At 18.8% G+C, this 14,913-nt stretch overlaps 1 protein-coding gene across 13 annotated transcripts in view; it reads right to left on the bottom strand.

The window, feature by feature from the left end:
- Positions 1-14,913, bottom strand: part of LOC411986 — a 339,481-nt gene that overhangs the window by 61,571 nt on the left and 262,997 nt on the right. For 11 of the 13 annotated variants that reach the window (XR_003305069.1, XR_003305070.1, XM_026441971.1 and 8 more), the window contains one exon: positions 1,643-1,807. Coding sequence is in view for 11 of the 13 variants with exons in the window: in XM_026441971.1 (XP_026297756.1) it covers positions 1,643-1,807 (165 nt within the window). In the remaining 2 variants the exon portion in view is untranslated. Of the gene's footprint in view, positions 1-1,642; positions 1,808-5,336; positions 6,200-14,913 lie in introns of those variants that run through there. The other 2 variants (XM_026441977.1, XM_026441976.1) reach the window with 2 other exon arrangements.

The raw sequence follows: 14,913 nt of genomic DNA on the forward strand, positions 1-14,913 counted from the left end.
CATATGAAATGTTCCGTTTCACATGGAAATGTAATATTATTAAGAAAAGCAAAAAACATATTAATTTATACATAAATATGTAAATGTAATAAAATAAATATGTATTTCGTTATTATTAAAATCTAATAACAAAAATATTAATAATTTTGACTTTTTATAAAAATTGAATAAATTTTTGATGAATTTAGAATGTAAATGAGAATAATATATAGTTGTAACAAATTAAAAAATTTTTAATTATTTTAGAAATAATACCTTTCGGATTTATATCTTTCTCGTATTTTAAAAAATATTCTATTCGATTTTTCTGAAAAAGATATTATTTTTATTTATATTAAATTCTCTTCAATTTTCTACTTGATGATTTTATGAATATTATTTTTCTTTTTCTCTTTCTCTCCTTTTCTCTTCTAAAAAAAATAATAATTTACTATTTTTCCTGATATTTTCTTTTTCTTTTCAGTTAGTTTTGATTATTCAAATTTTGATTCTGCGAAATGACCAAATTTTACGTTCATTTCTTGATACAATCTTCTTCATGACACAACCACTACAATGAAAATACTTTTTGTATTGTTTAGTTTCTTCGAAAATATTATTCTATAGTGCTTATTTATACCCTTTATTCATTATGTACATATTTTTTTTCATTACGATATTTAATTATTATAATTATTTCATTTTCGAAACGATTATAGTTTCATTTTTAAAAACTCATGAAACAATTGTACGCATTTTGTTTTTCCATTGCGTAGTAATATCGAAAACAATCCTCAATCCTCTTATGATTTTATTTGTTTCCTTTTTAATTTAAAATTATTATAATAATCATTTTTTTAATGACAATTCTTTTTATTATCTTCGAATTAATCTTCTAACTAATCGAATTATCTTCGAAATTATTTTATATACACAATGTTTGCTTTTTTTTAAGTAAAGGAAATAAATATTTATTAATAATATCGAAACAAATTTTGAATTGGTGAAATTAGAAGATTTTTCTGTGTAATATTTTTATCAATAATAAACTTATTTCAATTTTTTTTTCCTTTATATTTATAATATACTAAATTCATTTAAAAATCCTAATATTGTATTTTAACATAGAAAAAATATTATATAAATATTATAAAATTTAATATTTCGTATAAATAAATAAATATAATATGCAATTGATAATAAAAAATTATTATAATCTTAAAATATCAATAATGAATTAATAAAAACAAATAATTTATATTATGGCATAATATATATGTATATATAGAATTAAAAATTATTTATAATTTTATAAATTGAAAAGAATTTTATAAATAATTAAAAGATATGAAATTAATTGTATATAAAAAAATTAAAAAAGAAAAAAATTTATCGAAGATTTTTGTTCGCATTAGATATGCGACTTCAATTATCAGTAAAAGTTTGCGCATTCCAGATCTTATTTTTATTTTTTTGTAAATCAAACATTACAAACATTAGAAATATAAAAGAATCTGTAAAAAAAATACCAAGTATTTCAATATAAATTTAAAAACAATCAAAACAAAACGCAAGCAGATCGAAGATTTTTCATAAGCTTTTTGAAGAATCTCTTGTATAACATACTGGAAAAGGAAACTTTCGAAAAATCGTAAAAACTTACCTAGATTGTCAGGTTGGAAATGATGATAGCTCGCATGATGCGAAGTATGATGACTCAGAGAAACATTGCGCATCGAAGTGGATGTTTCCTGATGCTGCAATCTCTGTCTGGCTACCGCGATCCCGACTGGCACGCCACCGGCTCCTGCATTCGATACGACAATTCCTGAAAGACAGATACAACCTCGTATAAATTTCCACTTCCATTTTCGCGCCCTTTCCGCGCGAATATTCCGTCGGCCGGCAATAAGCGGGAAATGAAAAACTGTAACGCAGATATGGTGTTCGCAATATGCGAACCTTCGTCTGATAAATCATACGACTGTGCGTTGATGTTTGAACGATTTTGCATGCTATGCTCGCGATATTTTATAGTGAAATGAATATATTGTGAGTGAACGAATAATATGATTTTTTTGTTAGTTTTGAAAGTATATATATATATGTTAATATTTAGGATTGAAGGAATTAATTTGCTATGTAAAATTCAGATTTCAGATGACATATATTTCTTAAAAACTCAAATGATTTTCCACATTATAAACGAATATTTTTTAGAAGAAAGTAATTAAATATAATATTTAAATACCATTTTATTTTTCGATTATCATTTTTGCAAAATTAATCGCAACAAAGAAAGATTTTTATTACCATTTATACTCTATTATTATTATTATTTAAAACTAGTTTTGTTTTTAATATTATAAACAATTTTCAATATTAAATTAACATTTAGAAAAAAGATAAATTGTTCTTAATATGAAATAGATATCTAGAACACCAACATTAAGCATGTATAATGTTTTCATAGAAACGAAAAGTGATTATATTCTTCTTATGTTATATTTTTTTAATTAAAAAATCACATTTTGAAAAAATTATATTAAAAAATTTATTTATAATTATTATAAATAATAAATAGTTATAAATAATAGTTATAAATAAACTCTCTATCAATATATTTGTCATGCGCATATTAAACATTATATATATCTATATATTTTCACAGTGTTTTTCTGTGAAAAAATTCTTCGCAAAATAGATATTTTACATTCATAGTCAGGAATTGATTGATCATAATATCAAGTTTACTATCTATATTGATTTGAATTCTATTTTTATCATTAGAATAATTATATATTATCGGAATAATCAAACTGTTTCTTATTTTTCTTTTGTTTTGAATAATAAATTTTTTTATTTTTGTTCCCTAACTTTTTTTATTTTCTATTTTGTCTTTCATCCATTTTCAGCTTTCAGTTTAGTTTTTATATGAAATTGTATAATTATATTAATTATACAATTTAATTACTAATTTAACTGTTTTTTTGATATTGAATAAATAAAACAACTTATAAAAAAAAGTAATCCAAATATAAAAATTTTATTATTGAACTATTATTGGATTTTCATATTTGAAATTTCATAAAATTAAAAACACGTAATTCAGCCTATAAATATTTACGATCATCAGAAAAAACATAAATAAATATGATAATAAAAAATAAATACAAAAAATTTATTAATTTAGATAAAAGTTATTGAATAATAAAAAAATATTACGTTGATCCAAATGAAATGGTCAAATTCTTAATAAAATTATTGACATTTATTGAAGCTTTATAAAAATCGAAATTTAATTTAATCGATTTAATATATTTGTATCTTATTCTTGCATCAGAAAATAAAATTAGAATTATTATAAGTAATTGATTTGATTAATTTAATTGATTGTTAATAATTTTTTCTTTTATTTTTTATGATTATATTTGAATGAATTATAATTTTTTATAATAATAAAAGATTATTTCTCTCTTTAATATAATTTTTTTCGACATTTTATTTTTATTTATTTTAACAGAAATTTTTTATATATTATGTTAAATTTTAAACTTGTATAAGAAATTGATATTCGAATTTAATGTTGAAATACTCATTATACACAATATATGATTTATATATGATTATTTATATATCATATATGTATAATATATGATTTATTTCTTTATAAAAGATAAATGATAAAATAATATATTTAAATTGTATTCATTCATTTTCAAGCTTTATATTGACATGTAATAGATATTATTCAATTAGTAAATTTAATCAATTATTTTTAAATTTTAAATAGTTTTACAGATTTGTAAAATCATTTCATATGTAACATTGTTATTTACATTGTTATATATACTTTGTACTTTAAGAATATCTTATTACATAATATTCTCTTGTGTAATGAATAATAATTTATATAATATCAAAGTGAGTGAATAAAATATTCATTTGAGAGATTGTCAAATTTTTAAAAATAAATAAACTATTTTATATTAGACTATTTTCCTCTAATTTTTTTTATGAAATTTGTTTATATTAAATTATCTAAATATTAACTAAATTATTTTAAATATATTTTATAAAATTATTTAATATTAATTTTATAGCATATATTAATAATATTAGCATAGTTTTAAATATTTTAAATAAATGAAAAATATTAAATTTTAGAAAAATAATTAATTTCTAGAGTTCATGATTCTAAATATTTATTTATTCACGTAATGTATCACCTTATTATTATTTTTATTTATTAATGTGAACGACCAAGAATTGCATTCTTGCATATTGAAATATCAGAATATATTCGCAACATATAATATAATAATATAATAGAATAATATAATAAATATAGAAATAAGTAATAATAAATAGGTATTATGTTTTTAATATAAATAAATTTAAATTATTTTAAGCTTTAAATAATAGTAATATCAATGGAAATTTTCAACATATATTTTATAATGTTAATTAATAACATTCATACAATAATGTAAATTATTTATTTTAATTAAAATTTTGTTATACTTTATATTTGTTATTAACATCATATAATATGATGTTAACATCATATAATATCATATTATTAGCATTATATAGTATTATATATATTTTTATTTAATAGATTTATAACATTTTTATAAAAAGAATAAAGTATTTCATAAAATCTTTAATTTTATTAATATTAACAATGTTAACAATAAAAAGTACAATTTTCAATATATATTTTATTTTTATGTGTATAAAATGTTGATAGCAAATATTAACTAAATTATATAAATTAAATAAATAGTAAATTATATAAATCATTATGTAAATTATTTCATATTGAAAGATTTAAATAAATAAATAGATAGATTTAAATAAATAAAAGAATTTCAAATGAGAATTAAATAAAAAATAATTAGAATTAAAATAAGTTCTTCAAATAAAAAATGAACTTTAAATTCAGTCCATGTTATGAACTTATAATATTTATAATAATTCAAATAAGCAAATATTGTTATAACAATTTCTATATAGACACAGCTTCATTGGAATGTTTTATACTATGTAGATATAATCAAGTAATTCATGCACTTAAATATTCTTTTGTATTCGAGCTCATACTTAAATAGCTATCAGTACCTATTGCTTTTTTTTTCATGAACAATGAACAATCAATGTAGATATCTTCCATTACGATCACACTTAATATCCTCTCCCTATCTTCCATATCCTCAAACACTCTTTCTCACACCATGTAATTAACAAATCAAACACGCAAAATCTTACCTCTTTCCATTTAACATCAATTTCAAATCAAGAATCATTTCAACGCCACTTAAACTTCATCCACTAATATCATTCTCTAAACTCACCTATCAACACATCCGTCTTCACTCATACCTGCCCGTCAAATTAATTTCGATTTCTTGTATCTTCTTCGACTTTTTTACAAAACCAAAAATCTATCAACCACTACTACTTACACAAATCAACGATACAGCTTATGCCAACTCGAATCGAATCGAAATGAATGAAATAAAAGGAAGAAAAAATTAAGAAATCAAAAAAAAAAAAAAAAAGTAAAAAAAAAAATGAAAATGAGAAAAAAGAAAAGAAAAAAAAAGACTTCTCAATGAAGCCTACATTGACGATCGATTCCCGCGGCGAACTGTTGAAATCAGATCTACCGAATGAATTCTCACGACGGTTCTCCCACTTCCACAAGCGCGGCGCTCTTTCACATTTTACTCGTTATTCCGCTGCGAGATACAACTCGCTCGCATGACGTAACATGTGCGGATAAACGTGGGTCGTGGATCGTTCCAATCGTGGGTGTGCGTGTGCCAGCGGGTACCAGGGATAGACACATAGGGTCGAGACTCTTTCGAGCCACGCCTTGTGTTTGCGTCGCCATGCGTGCCACGCACCTCCTACTTAACAAGGTCGTTTCTCTCCTTCCCTGTCTTCTTTTTCTCTCCTTTTTTTTGTTTATTTATCTCTGTCATTCAATGATCTTCTCTTTTTCTCTTTGAATGTCGTTCCTCTCTTTCTTACTTTTTTAACGAGTCTCGCTCTCCGTTGATTCATCTTTCTTCCTCTTTGGAATCCACTATTCTCTTTTTCTCTAACCTTCCTCAATTCCTTTTCTCCTGATACTCGTACATTTAATTGGTGGTTGTTTTTTTTTAGCATCGTTTTTTTTATCTGTTTTTATTATATATTGTCTTTTTATTTCTTTTTTTTTTTTAGTTTTGTTTTTTTGATTATGATATCTTCTTGAAAGCAGACAAACAAAGATAGAATGATAAGATTTTGAGAATGATCAATTGTTTCATTAGATATTAAATAGTTTTTTAATTATAGTAGATGTAATAATAGTATAAATAAATATTTGTTATGATAGAACTCTTTATTTTTTAATGATTTTTTTTTATTTAATCATTATTAATATTGTTATCAATATGCTTAATTTAAAATTTTTGCAAAAATTTAACATTATTAATAAAGGTTAAAGTTTAAATTTTTATTAATTGCAAAAAATTTTTACAAATTAATTTAATCCTATAATTCCAAGATTTTTAATGAAAATTTCTTCTTAATTAAAATTAATCGTAATTAAAATTATAAATAAACTTATAAATGTTATTTGATTATATTATATGCACTAATATGATATATATTTAATTTTATTATATTATTATAATATTATGGTATTAATAATTTACTTTACTTGTGTTTTATTTTACTTTCTGTTATTTCGCCTTATTCGTTCATTAATTCTATTGCAATAACTTATTTCTATTTAGTATAATCATCTAGTTTGAATGATTTGATATTACAGAACAATATTCTACATAAAAGTGTCATATTTTTCTTATCATGCTTCAAACATATAAATATTGTCTGATTGATTTTCATTCAAATCTAGAGAAGAAAAATATTTTATAATAATGGATTTGTTAAATTAATACAATTAATCTCTAAAATGCTTAAATATAAAATAAATTAATTTATATAAAATATATTCCTTACAATTTTTTTTAAAATAATATTTTAATTTTAAATAATATTTTTTTAATATTAATTTAAACTTTTCAAATCTTGATTTTCAAGATTCAACATATTCTAAAAAAAATGTTTAAAAATGGAAATATATTTTATATGCAAAATAATTTTATAATATAATATAATATATACTACTTTTTACAAAATTTGACCAAATAAAATTTTTAAATAGAGTTAAAAAATATATTATAATATTATGATATCGATTTCAATTCTTAAAAGTTAGTTATACAAAAATCTATATTTTGAATAATTGTTAGAATATTTCTAATTAATATTGAATCTATGAAATCTATGATTCTTATTTCAATTCCTATATCAATTCTATAATCTATATTATTTTTTTAGGATAATTATTCAAAATAGAAGAAAAAATTCATAAAACATTGAAGTTTGAAAATATTTTTATAATGTAATAATAAAGTATCTCAACTATATTTTCTTTTAAATGAATACTATTTATAAATAAAATAGTATTTAAAAATTTATAAAAATTTTATTATCTTATTTGTAAACTATTGTTTATAAATTGCAATTTTTTCTTTAATATTATTCAAATATATAGTTAATAGTAATTTTTATCAAAAATATTAAAATTATTACAAAATTAAGAAATTTAATCATAATGAAATTCTAAATATATGAATTTTTAAATATATATAGTTTTATAAAAGATATTATTAATTAAAATATATTTTAATTAAAATATAATTAATTAAAATATATCATATATTTTTTAATCAAATAAAAAATAATTGTAAAGTAATAAATAATGAGAAATTGTATAAAGTCCAATGAAATCTAACTTAATAAGAATTAACTTTTCTATTATTTTATTGTTTATAATATATAAGAATGCAATTGCACTTAAAATAAAATTTATTCGAAATTTAAGTTTTAATAAGTTAAATACAATAATTCATGCTATTCATAATATAATGAAACATAAGATATAATAAATCAATGAAATCTAATCTAATTTAATTTAATCAACTTATAATTTATTAATAATTTATAATTTATAATTTATTAAATATATATAATTCATTCATTAATTTTTTTGTTATTGTTATATATATACACATGTAGTCGCTATTAAACGAATATCAGAATAAAATACTGTAACTTAAATTTAATAAAAAATGTTTGAAAATATCTCGAACAGCAAAATTATTTATATATGAAAAAGTTTTCGAATAACTCCTCAAAATTATCGAAATTGGTAAGAAATAATTAAATAATAATCATTTATATATATATATAAATATACATATAACTTCTAAAATGATTTCAAAATCAATTTCTATAAGACTATCATTTCTAGAAGAGCTAGATAATGAAAAAAAGATTCTGAAAATAACTGTTTAAAACTTATATAAAAATTATTTTAAAATAAATTTAAATCAAATAGTTATGAAAATATTTTTTATAAATAGATTCAATTATAATTCCCGTATAGATTTCATAAGATATTTTTTTCAACTCAATTTTAAAAATTCTAAAATTTGTTTTTGTATTAATTTTTTTTGTAATTAAATATCACTAAATTATTGCAGTTGTAGATTATTATATGTAAATATATATATATATATATATATATATATATATATATATATATATATATATATTTAATATTATATATATTTTTTATTATAATATATATATATATGTATTATTTATTTTTTTTTTGTATTATGTAGGCCAATCTACTGATTAGTTTCTTTATTCATCTTAATTAACAACAATATATTGTTAAGAGGATTTTTTCTATATACATATATAAACAAATGTCATATTTAATAAAAAAAAAAACATATTTGAAAAATATTCAAAATACAATTTTGATGATTATGAGAATTATAATATAATATTTCTAAATTTTGAAATATTTTTTATCAAATGAATAAAGTCAAATGAGATTTTAAAGTCATATAAATTTTACTTTAATTATATGTAAAGTTTTAAATTTTTTGAAATACTGATTATTAAATTTATCATTGTTTATTTTATCGTTTTAGCAAGAATCAAAGAAAACATTTTCTTCATTTTTCATAAACATATTGAAATTAAAAGTGATGCGTGATGAATTTGCAATCAATTAATTAATTGAATATTTTATTATATCGATTAAATCTAATACTAAAACAATAATATCTAGTTATATTTTCAATCTTCTAATTTACTATTTATCAATAAATAAAACAATTCAAATAATTGTAAATAGCAATTGATAAAATTTATTAACATAACATAACATGTATTTATTTTTTATCAAGAAAAAAAGTGTAATATTTAATAGATCTTTAATAAAAATCTATTATTTAAACTCTCAATGACAAACTCAAAAAGCAAACATATTCAATATGAAAAAAGCATAGACCAGAAATTGCTGAATCTCTACTAATAATTAAAAAACGAGAAAAAATTAAACATTTCTTGTTGATTTCTTCTCCCTTTTACGTCTCTTTTCTTTCTTGAATGTATGATACAAACCAAATGACAAGCATTACAACAAAATTTTCTTTTTATTCCAGCGATTCGAATTTTTCAGAAGTTTCTCAAGAAAGAATTTACTCGACTAGTTCATCATTCATTGGCCGACTACAGTTAATATTCAATCTTTTTTCATCTTTTTTTTTTTCATAACTGCGCGAGAAATTACATAATCGGCATGCACGGGAGGCGATATTCTAGTCTGGACGGTGTTTTTCGTTGTCATTCTCATGACGTCAACTTCTTTCCAGGTATTTTCTGGCTCGAAGAAACCTCCCCTCGATGTAATTTTAGATGTATTATCATAAAAACATAAATCGTTTAAAAATAAGTTCTAATCATTTTGATTTTATAATTTATTTTTATTGTATAAAATAAAAATATTTTAATTATTTAATTGTTTAATTTTTAACTTATAATTAATTTTTTAATTCAATAATTATTATAAAACATAATATTTAATATATGTAAAATATAATATTAAATATATGTAAAATAAATTAAAAATTGAAATAATAAAAACAAATTAATTAATCAAATTTCAAATATTTTAAATAGAAGAAGACAAGAACAAATTAGAAATAGAATATTCAAAATTAATTATATTTGCTTCTTTTTATTTCTTTATATTTAATTTTATTCTTTTAATACAATAATTAATATAATAAGTTTAAATTTATTGAAAAAAATAAAAATTTAAATCAATAAGCAATACATTTTTTTTAATATGATTATATATAAAATAAAAATGATTATATAAAAAATAAAAATAATATTGAATTGAAAGAAGGAAGAAAATGATATTAAAAGAAAATATATTTTAATTAAATTTTTATTTTTTATTTTATTTTAAAAAAATATTTTAATAAAAATAATAGTATATAAGTATTAATTTTCATATTTTCATATATTAATTAGAATATTTATTTGATGTGACATTTTATGATTGTGTGAAATTAGTTCGATTAGAAATTTGTCTTTATTTAGAATGATAGAATCAATTGAATACAACTTTGAACACAAAATATTGAATATTTATCATTATTAAAATATTATCAAATATTTTGTTTACTCAATCTAATAGTTATCATATATTGTATTTATGAATAATGCAATTAAAGATTTGAAATTTAAAAAAATAATAAGCATTTGTTTTAGGTTAGAAAAAAATGTTACCCTTAGAACAACATGAAATTATAAGATAAATTCTAGATCTCAAAAATGAGAAAAAATAAGAAACAAATTAGAATAATTAGAAATGAAAATAATATATTAAAATTTCTCATTTATTTGAAAGTTTGAATGACATTTTTCAATCAACAATTTTGGTCTTTTTAAATGGTCTTTTTAAAATAAACTATTTGACTAATACTATTTAACAACGATGAATTATGACAATATTAACAATCAATATTGTTTATAATTTTAAACAAGAATAGTAATATTATCAGATTTTGTGAAAAAAATGAAAAAAATAGATTGCATCTAAATGTATAATTTGAATGAATTTTCAAAATTTCGTAGCTTAAAAATTTTATTCTATATTTTTTAATTCTTTAAGTTGAAATTACTTTCTTTCCTATTATATATTATATTATTTTATATATTATATTATATCATGAAGACATATTGTTTTCTATATTTTAATATTATTTTTTTTATATTTTACAGGATGTTCTTCCAAAAATGAATACATTTTGAATGATTTATATTTTTAATTTTCATTCTTTTCATATATTGAAATATGAAATATTTAAGAATGCGAAGGTCTTTTATTTCTAATAAGTTGCACTTATAATTTTACTGCCATTATGATATGAGAACTATCTTGATGAAATTTATCTGATTAAATTTAATTTATGTTTTAAATTATAAATTTAAAACAGATAAATTGAATGTAAAAATAACATTGAATATTGTCCATGATCTCTAATCTTCATCTATGAATTTTTTTATAAAATTTTATTAAAAAGAAAATTTATGGTAGAGAGGCGAAATATAATATTTATAAACTGAGAACAGTTATTGAAAGTAAATACCGAAATATCAAACCAAATGATTTGTTCCGTTATTATAATTTCATTCCTCAATATTATCTAGTTCAAGATAACTATTAATTTGAACATTTGTAAAAAAATTCTATGATTTATCTTTTTTAATTTAGAATTTTAATTTTATTTGCATTAATTCATAAAAGCATATAACTACTATTTTACAAAGAATTTTACTTAACAAAAATTCTAATTTTAATACACATAAAGCATAATAGGTTACATAGAAGAATTTGATAGGAATTCTTTTGAAGGTATAAAATCAATTAGACAAAGTTTTTAACATTTTTTCACTTGTTAATACAAATCTGGAATTTTTTTTAAATAAAATGATAGAATAATAAAATATGAATGTTTAATTTAAAATTTTGTTTTATTTTACACCATTGGATATAGAATTATGTTTACAAAAGTAAAAAACATACTAAAACTTTAAATATTGATTTCATTTTGGTTAAGAAATTTCCCATCGATAAAAAATTGCTTTATGTATAACTTATTATGCTTTATATATACACAAACTTTTATTAAAATCAAATTTTTAGAAATTTCTTGTAAAATAGTGTTTAAATATTTTCGTAAATCAGTATATATTATAATAGATAATTTATAACTATTCAACGTATATATATATATATTTTAATATAATTTGTTTTCGAAACACTAGAAATTTGAATAAAAAAATCACTCTTCGTTTTAATTTAGAATTCTAAAACTTCTTACATGGAATAAAAAAGCTATAAATTGTAATAAAATTATTAAAATGTAATATTTCAAATGCAACGAAGCACCATATACAGTTTTCCACAAAGGAAATTCTAATTCAATCAACGATTCGAAATTGATTTCACATCACTCGAGTTGAACGATGTTTGCCAGTTCGTAAGAGAAACACACATTGATATCGCGAAACGAAACATTATTGCAACTTTTGTAGTCAAAATAAACTATCGAATAAAATTGTTTTGCCATAATTATTATTGAAGAACAAGAAAACTGTGAAAATTATCCTAGAAAAAAGAGAATTTGAAATGAAAATTTGAATTCAAAAATCAATTTGACAACAACAACTCGAATAAAATCGATAAAAAGAATTTTCACAAGACATAATTACTTTTAATGATTAGAACAATATATACAATCAAATTTGTATAGGAAATAATCTTCTTTCATGGAACGAATGAGAATTCGAGAAGTTTAGAATATTAAGAATAGAGAATATGAATTGAGTTTAAGTAATGCATTAAATATTTATTATTAAATTCTTTTACTATTAATATTTTAAAATATATATAGAAAATTAATGTTTTACATAATATTTTAAGAAACTTTTTAATTTATTCTCTTGCCAATCTTTAAATATATTTTTTAGAAAAAACTAAATGAATAAATAATTTATTTATAAATATTATGATTGAAGTCATTTTATATAAAAATTTATATAAAAATTATTTTATATAAAATACAACATGATAAATTAAATAATATAAAAATATAATATATCTAAAATAATAATAAAAAAAATAAAATCATTTAATATAATAAATGCGATAAATTTAACAAAACGAAATCTATAATATAACAATAAAAAAATTATTTTAATATTTTAATAACTGTAAAATACACAATGATATATAATTATATAAAAAATTGTATAATGAATTTTCATTCTATTTCTGAAGCTTTGACCATTCCTTTATTCAAATTATCACAATTCGCACAATCACAAGCCAGCCATGCAATTTGGGAGATATCAGTAAATTTTAATTGGCCACATTTTATTACTCATTTCCTTTTTTAAATCACACTAACTGATGTCATTATTAAAGAAAGTATTTAAAAATTTGAAATCACAGACTATCTTTCAATAACTATAAATTTTTCTTAAAATTCATTTTTCGCTTTATCTTTTCTAGACACATGATTTAAATGCAAAACTTGATAATATATTATATAATATATTATATATTTTATATATAAAGAAAAAACATTGATTCAAAAATAAAATATTTTTTTATGTTAAATAATATTCCAATAATTTTTTATTCTAATTTTTTTTTATTCAGACATTTAAGAATTTATTTATGAAAAATTATAAATTAATAATTAAAGAAAAGATATATTTATTTGTAATTTATCTTATATCAACTATGCGTTATATTGTAAAATAGTATCTCTTGAAAAATTTAAAAAAAAATTTACAATAAATTATATTAATAAAAAATAAATTGAAATTTCATCGATATCATTTCTTCCAATTTACCTAACAATCGAAATGATATTGTGAAAATATGATTCTTTATGACTATAATATAATATTATTATATACTATAATATAATATTATAATATAATATTATTATATACTATAATATAATATTATAATATAATATTATTATATACTATAATATAATATTATAATATAATATTATTATATACTATAATATAATATTATAATATAATATTATTATATACTATAATATAATATTATAATATAATATTATTATATACTATAATATAATATTATAATATAATATTATAATATAATAATATACTATATTATAATATATTAATATATATTAATATACTATATTAATACTAATATATTAATACAATGATATTTCGATTATAATCTTTCATTTTCATATTTTTTTGGTAACTTATATTTATCTTATAACTTATAATGAACTTATAATGAACGTCAATGACGACAATCTCCTACTTTAAATTATTAATGATCTGCAAATTCTTTAACGTTTAATAATTATATATATATTTAATTTATGATTTTATACATCTCAAATGAAAGATTGAAAATACAAATATATGTTTCTCAAAAATATCAATGAATAAAGTTGAAATAAATCAATTATTGAACCTATTAACTAATAAATAAAACTTTTTAACGAATTGAATAAAATTTTCAATCCAATAACACTAAAACTTGAAAAATAAACTTTCGTCGACAATTTTTCGTATTTTTATAGCTATTGCGAATTTTAAAAATTTGAAACATTCAACATTCAATTAATTATATAAAATTCTTTAAGAGATAAAACAAAAAAAAAAATGAAAAAAAGAAAAAAATAGTTTTATTCGAATATTTACATTCGGGAAATTATTCACAATCGTTTCACAATTTGTTCAAAACAACAATCGAGAAAAGGAAGAATAAAAAAACGAAGAAAAACCTCTCGATAAATACAAATAATTTAATCTTTTAAAATATAAATGGCTTGATTACATGTTAATTACATATATTAGCATTATAATTCTTCTATGGAAAAATTTAGTATTATTTACAACATATATCTTTATGCATCTCTTATGTTAATCAATATT

Source organism: Apis mellifera, linkage group LG7 (assembly GCF_003254395.2).
Source record: "Apis mellifera strain DH4 linkage group LG7, Amel_HAv3.1, whole genome shotgun sequence".
In the NCBI taxonomy this organism is placed as follows: domain Eukaryota; kingdom Metazoa; phylum Arthropoda; class Insecta; order Hymenoptera; family Apidae; genus Apis; species Apis mellifera.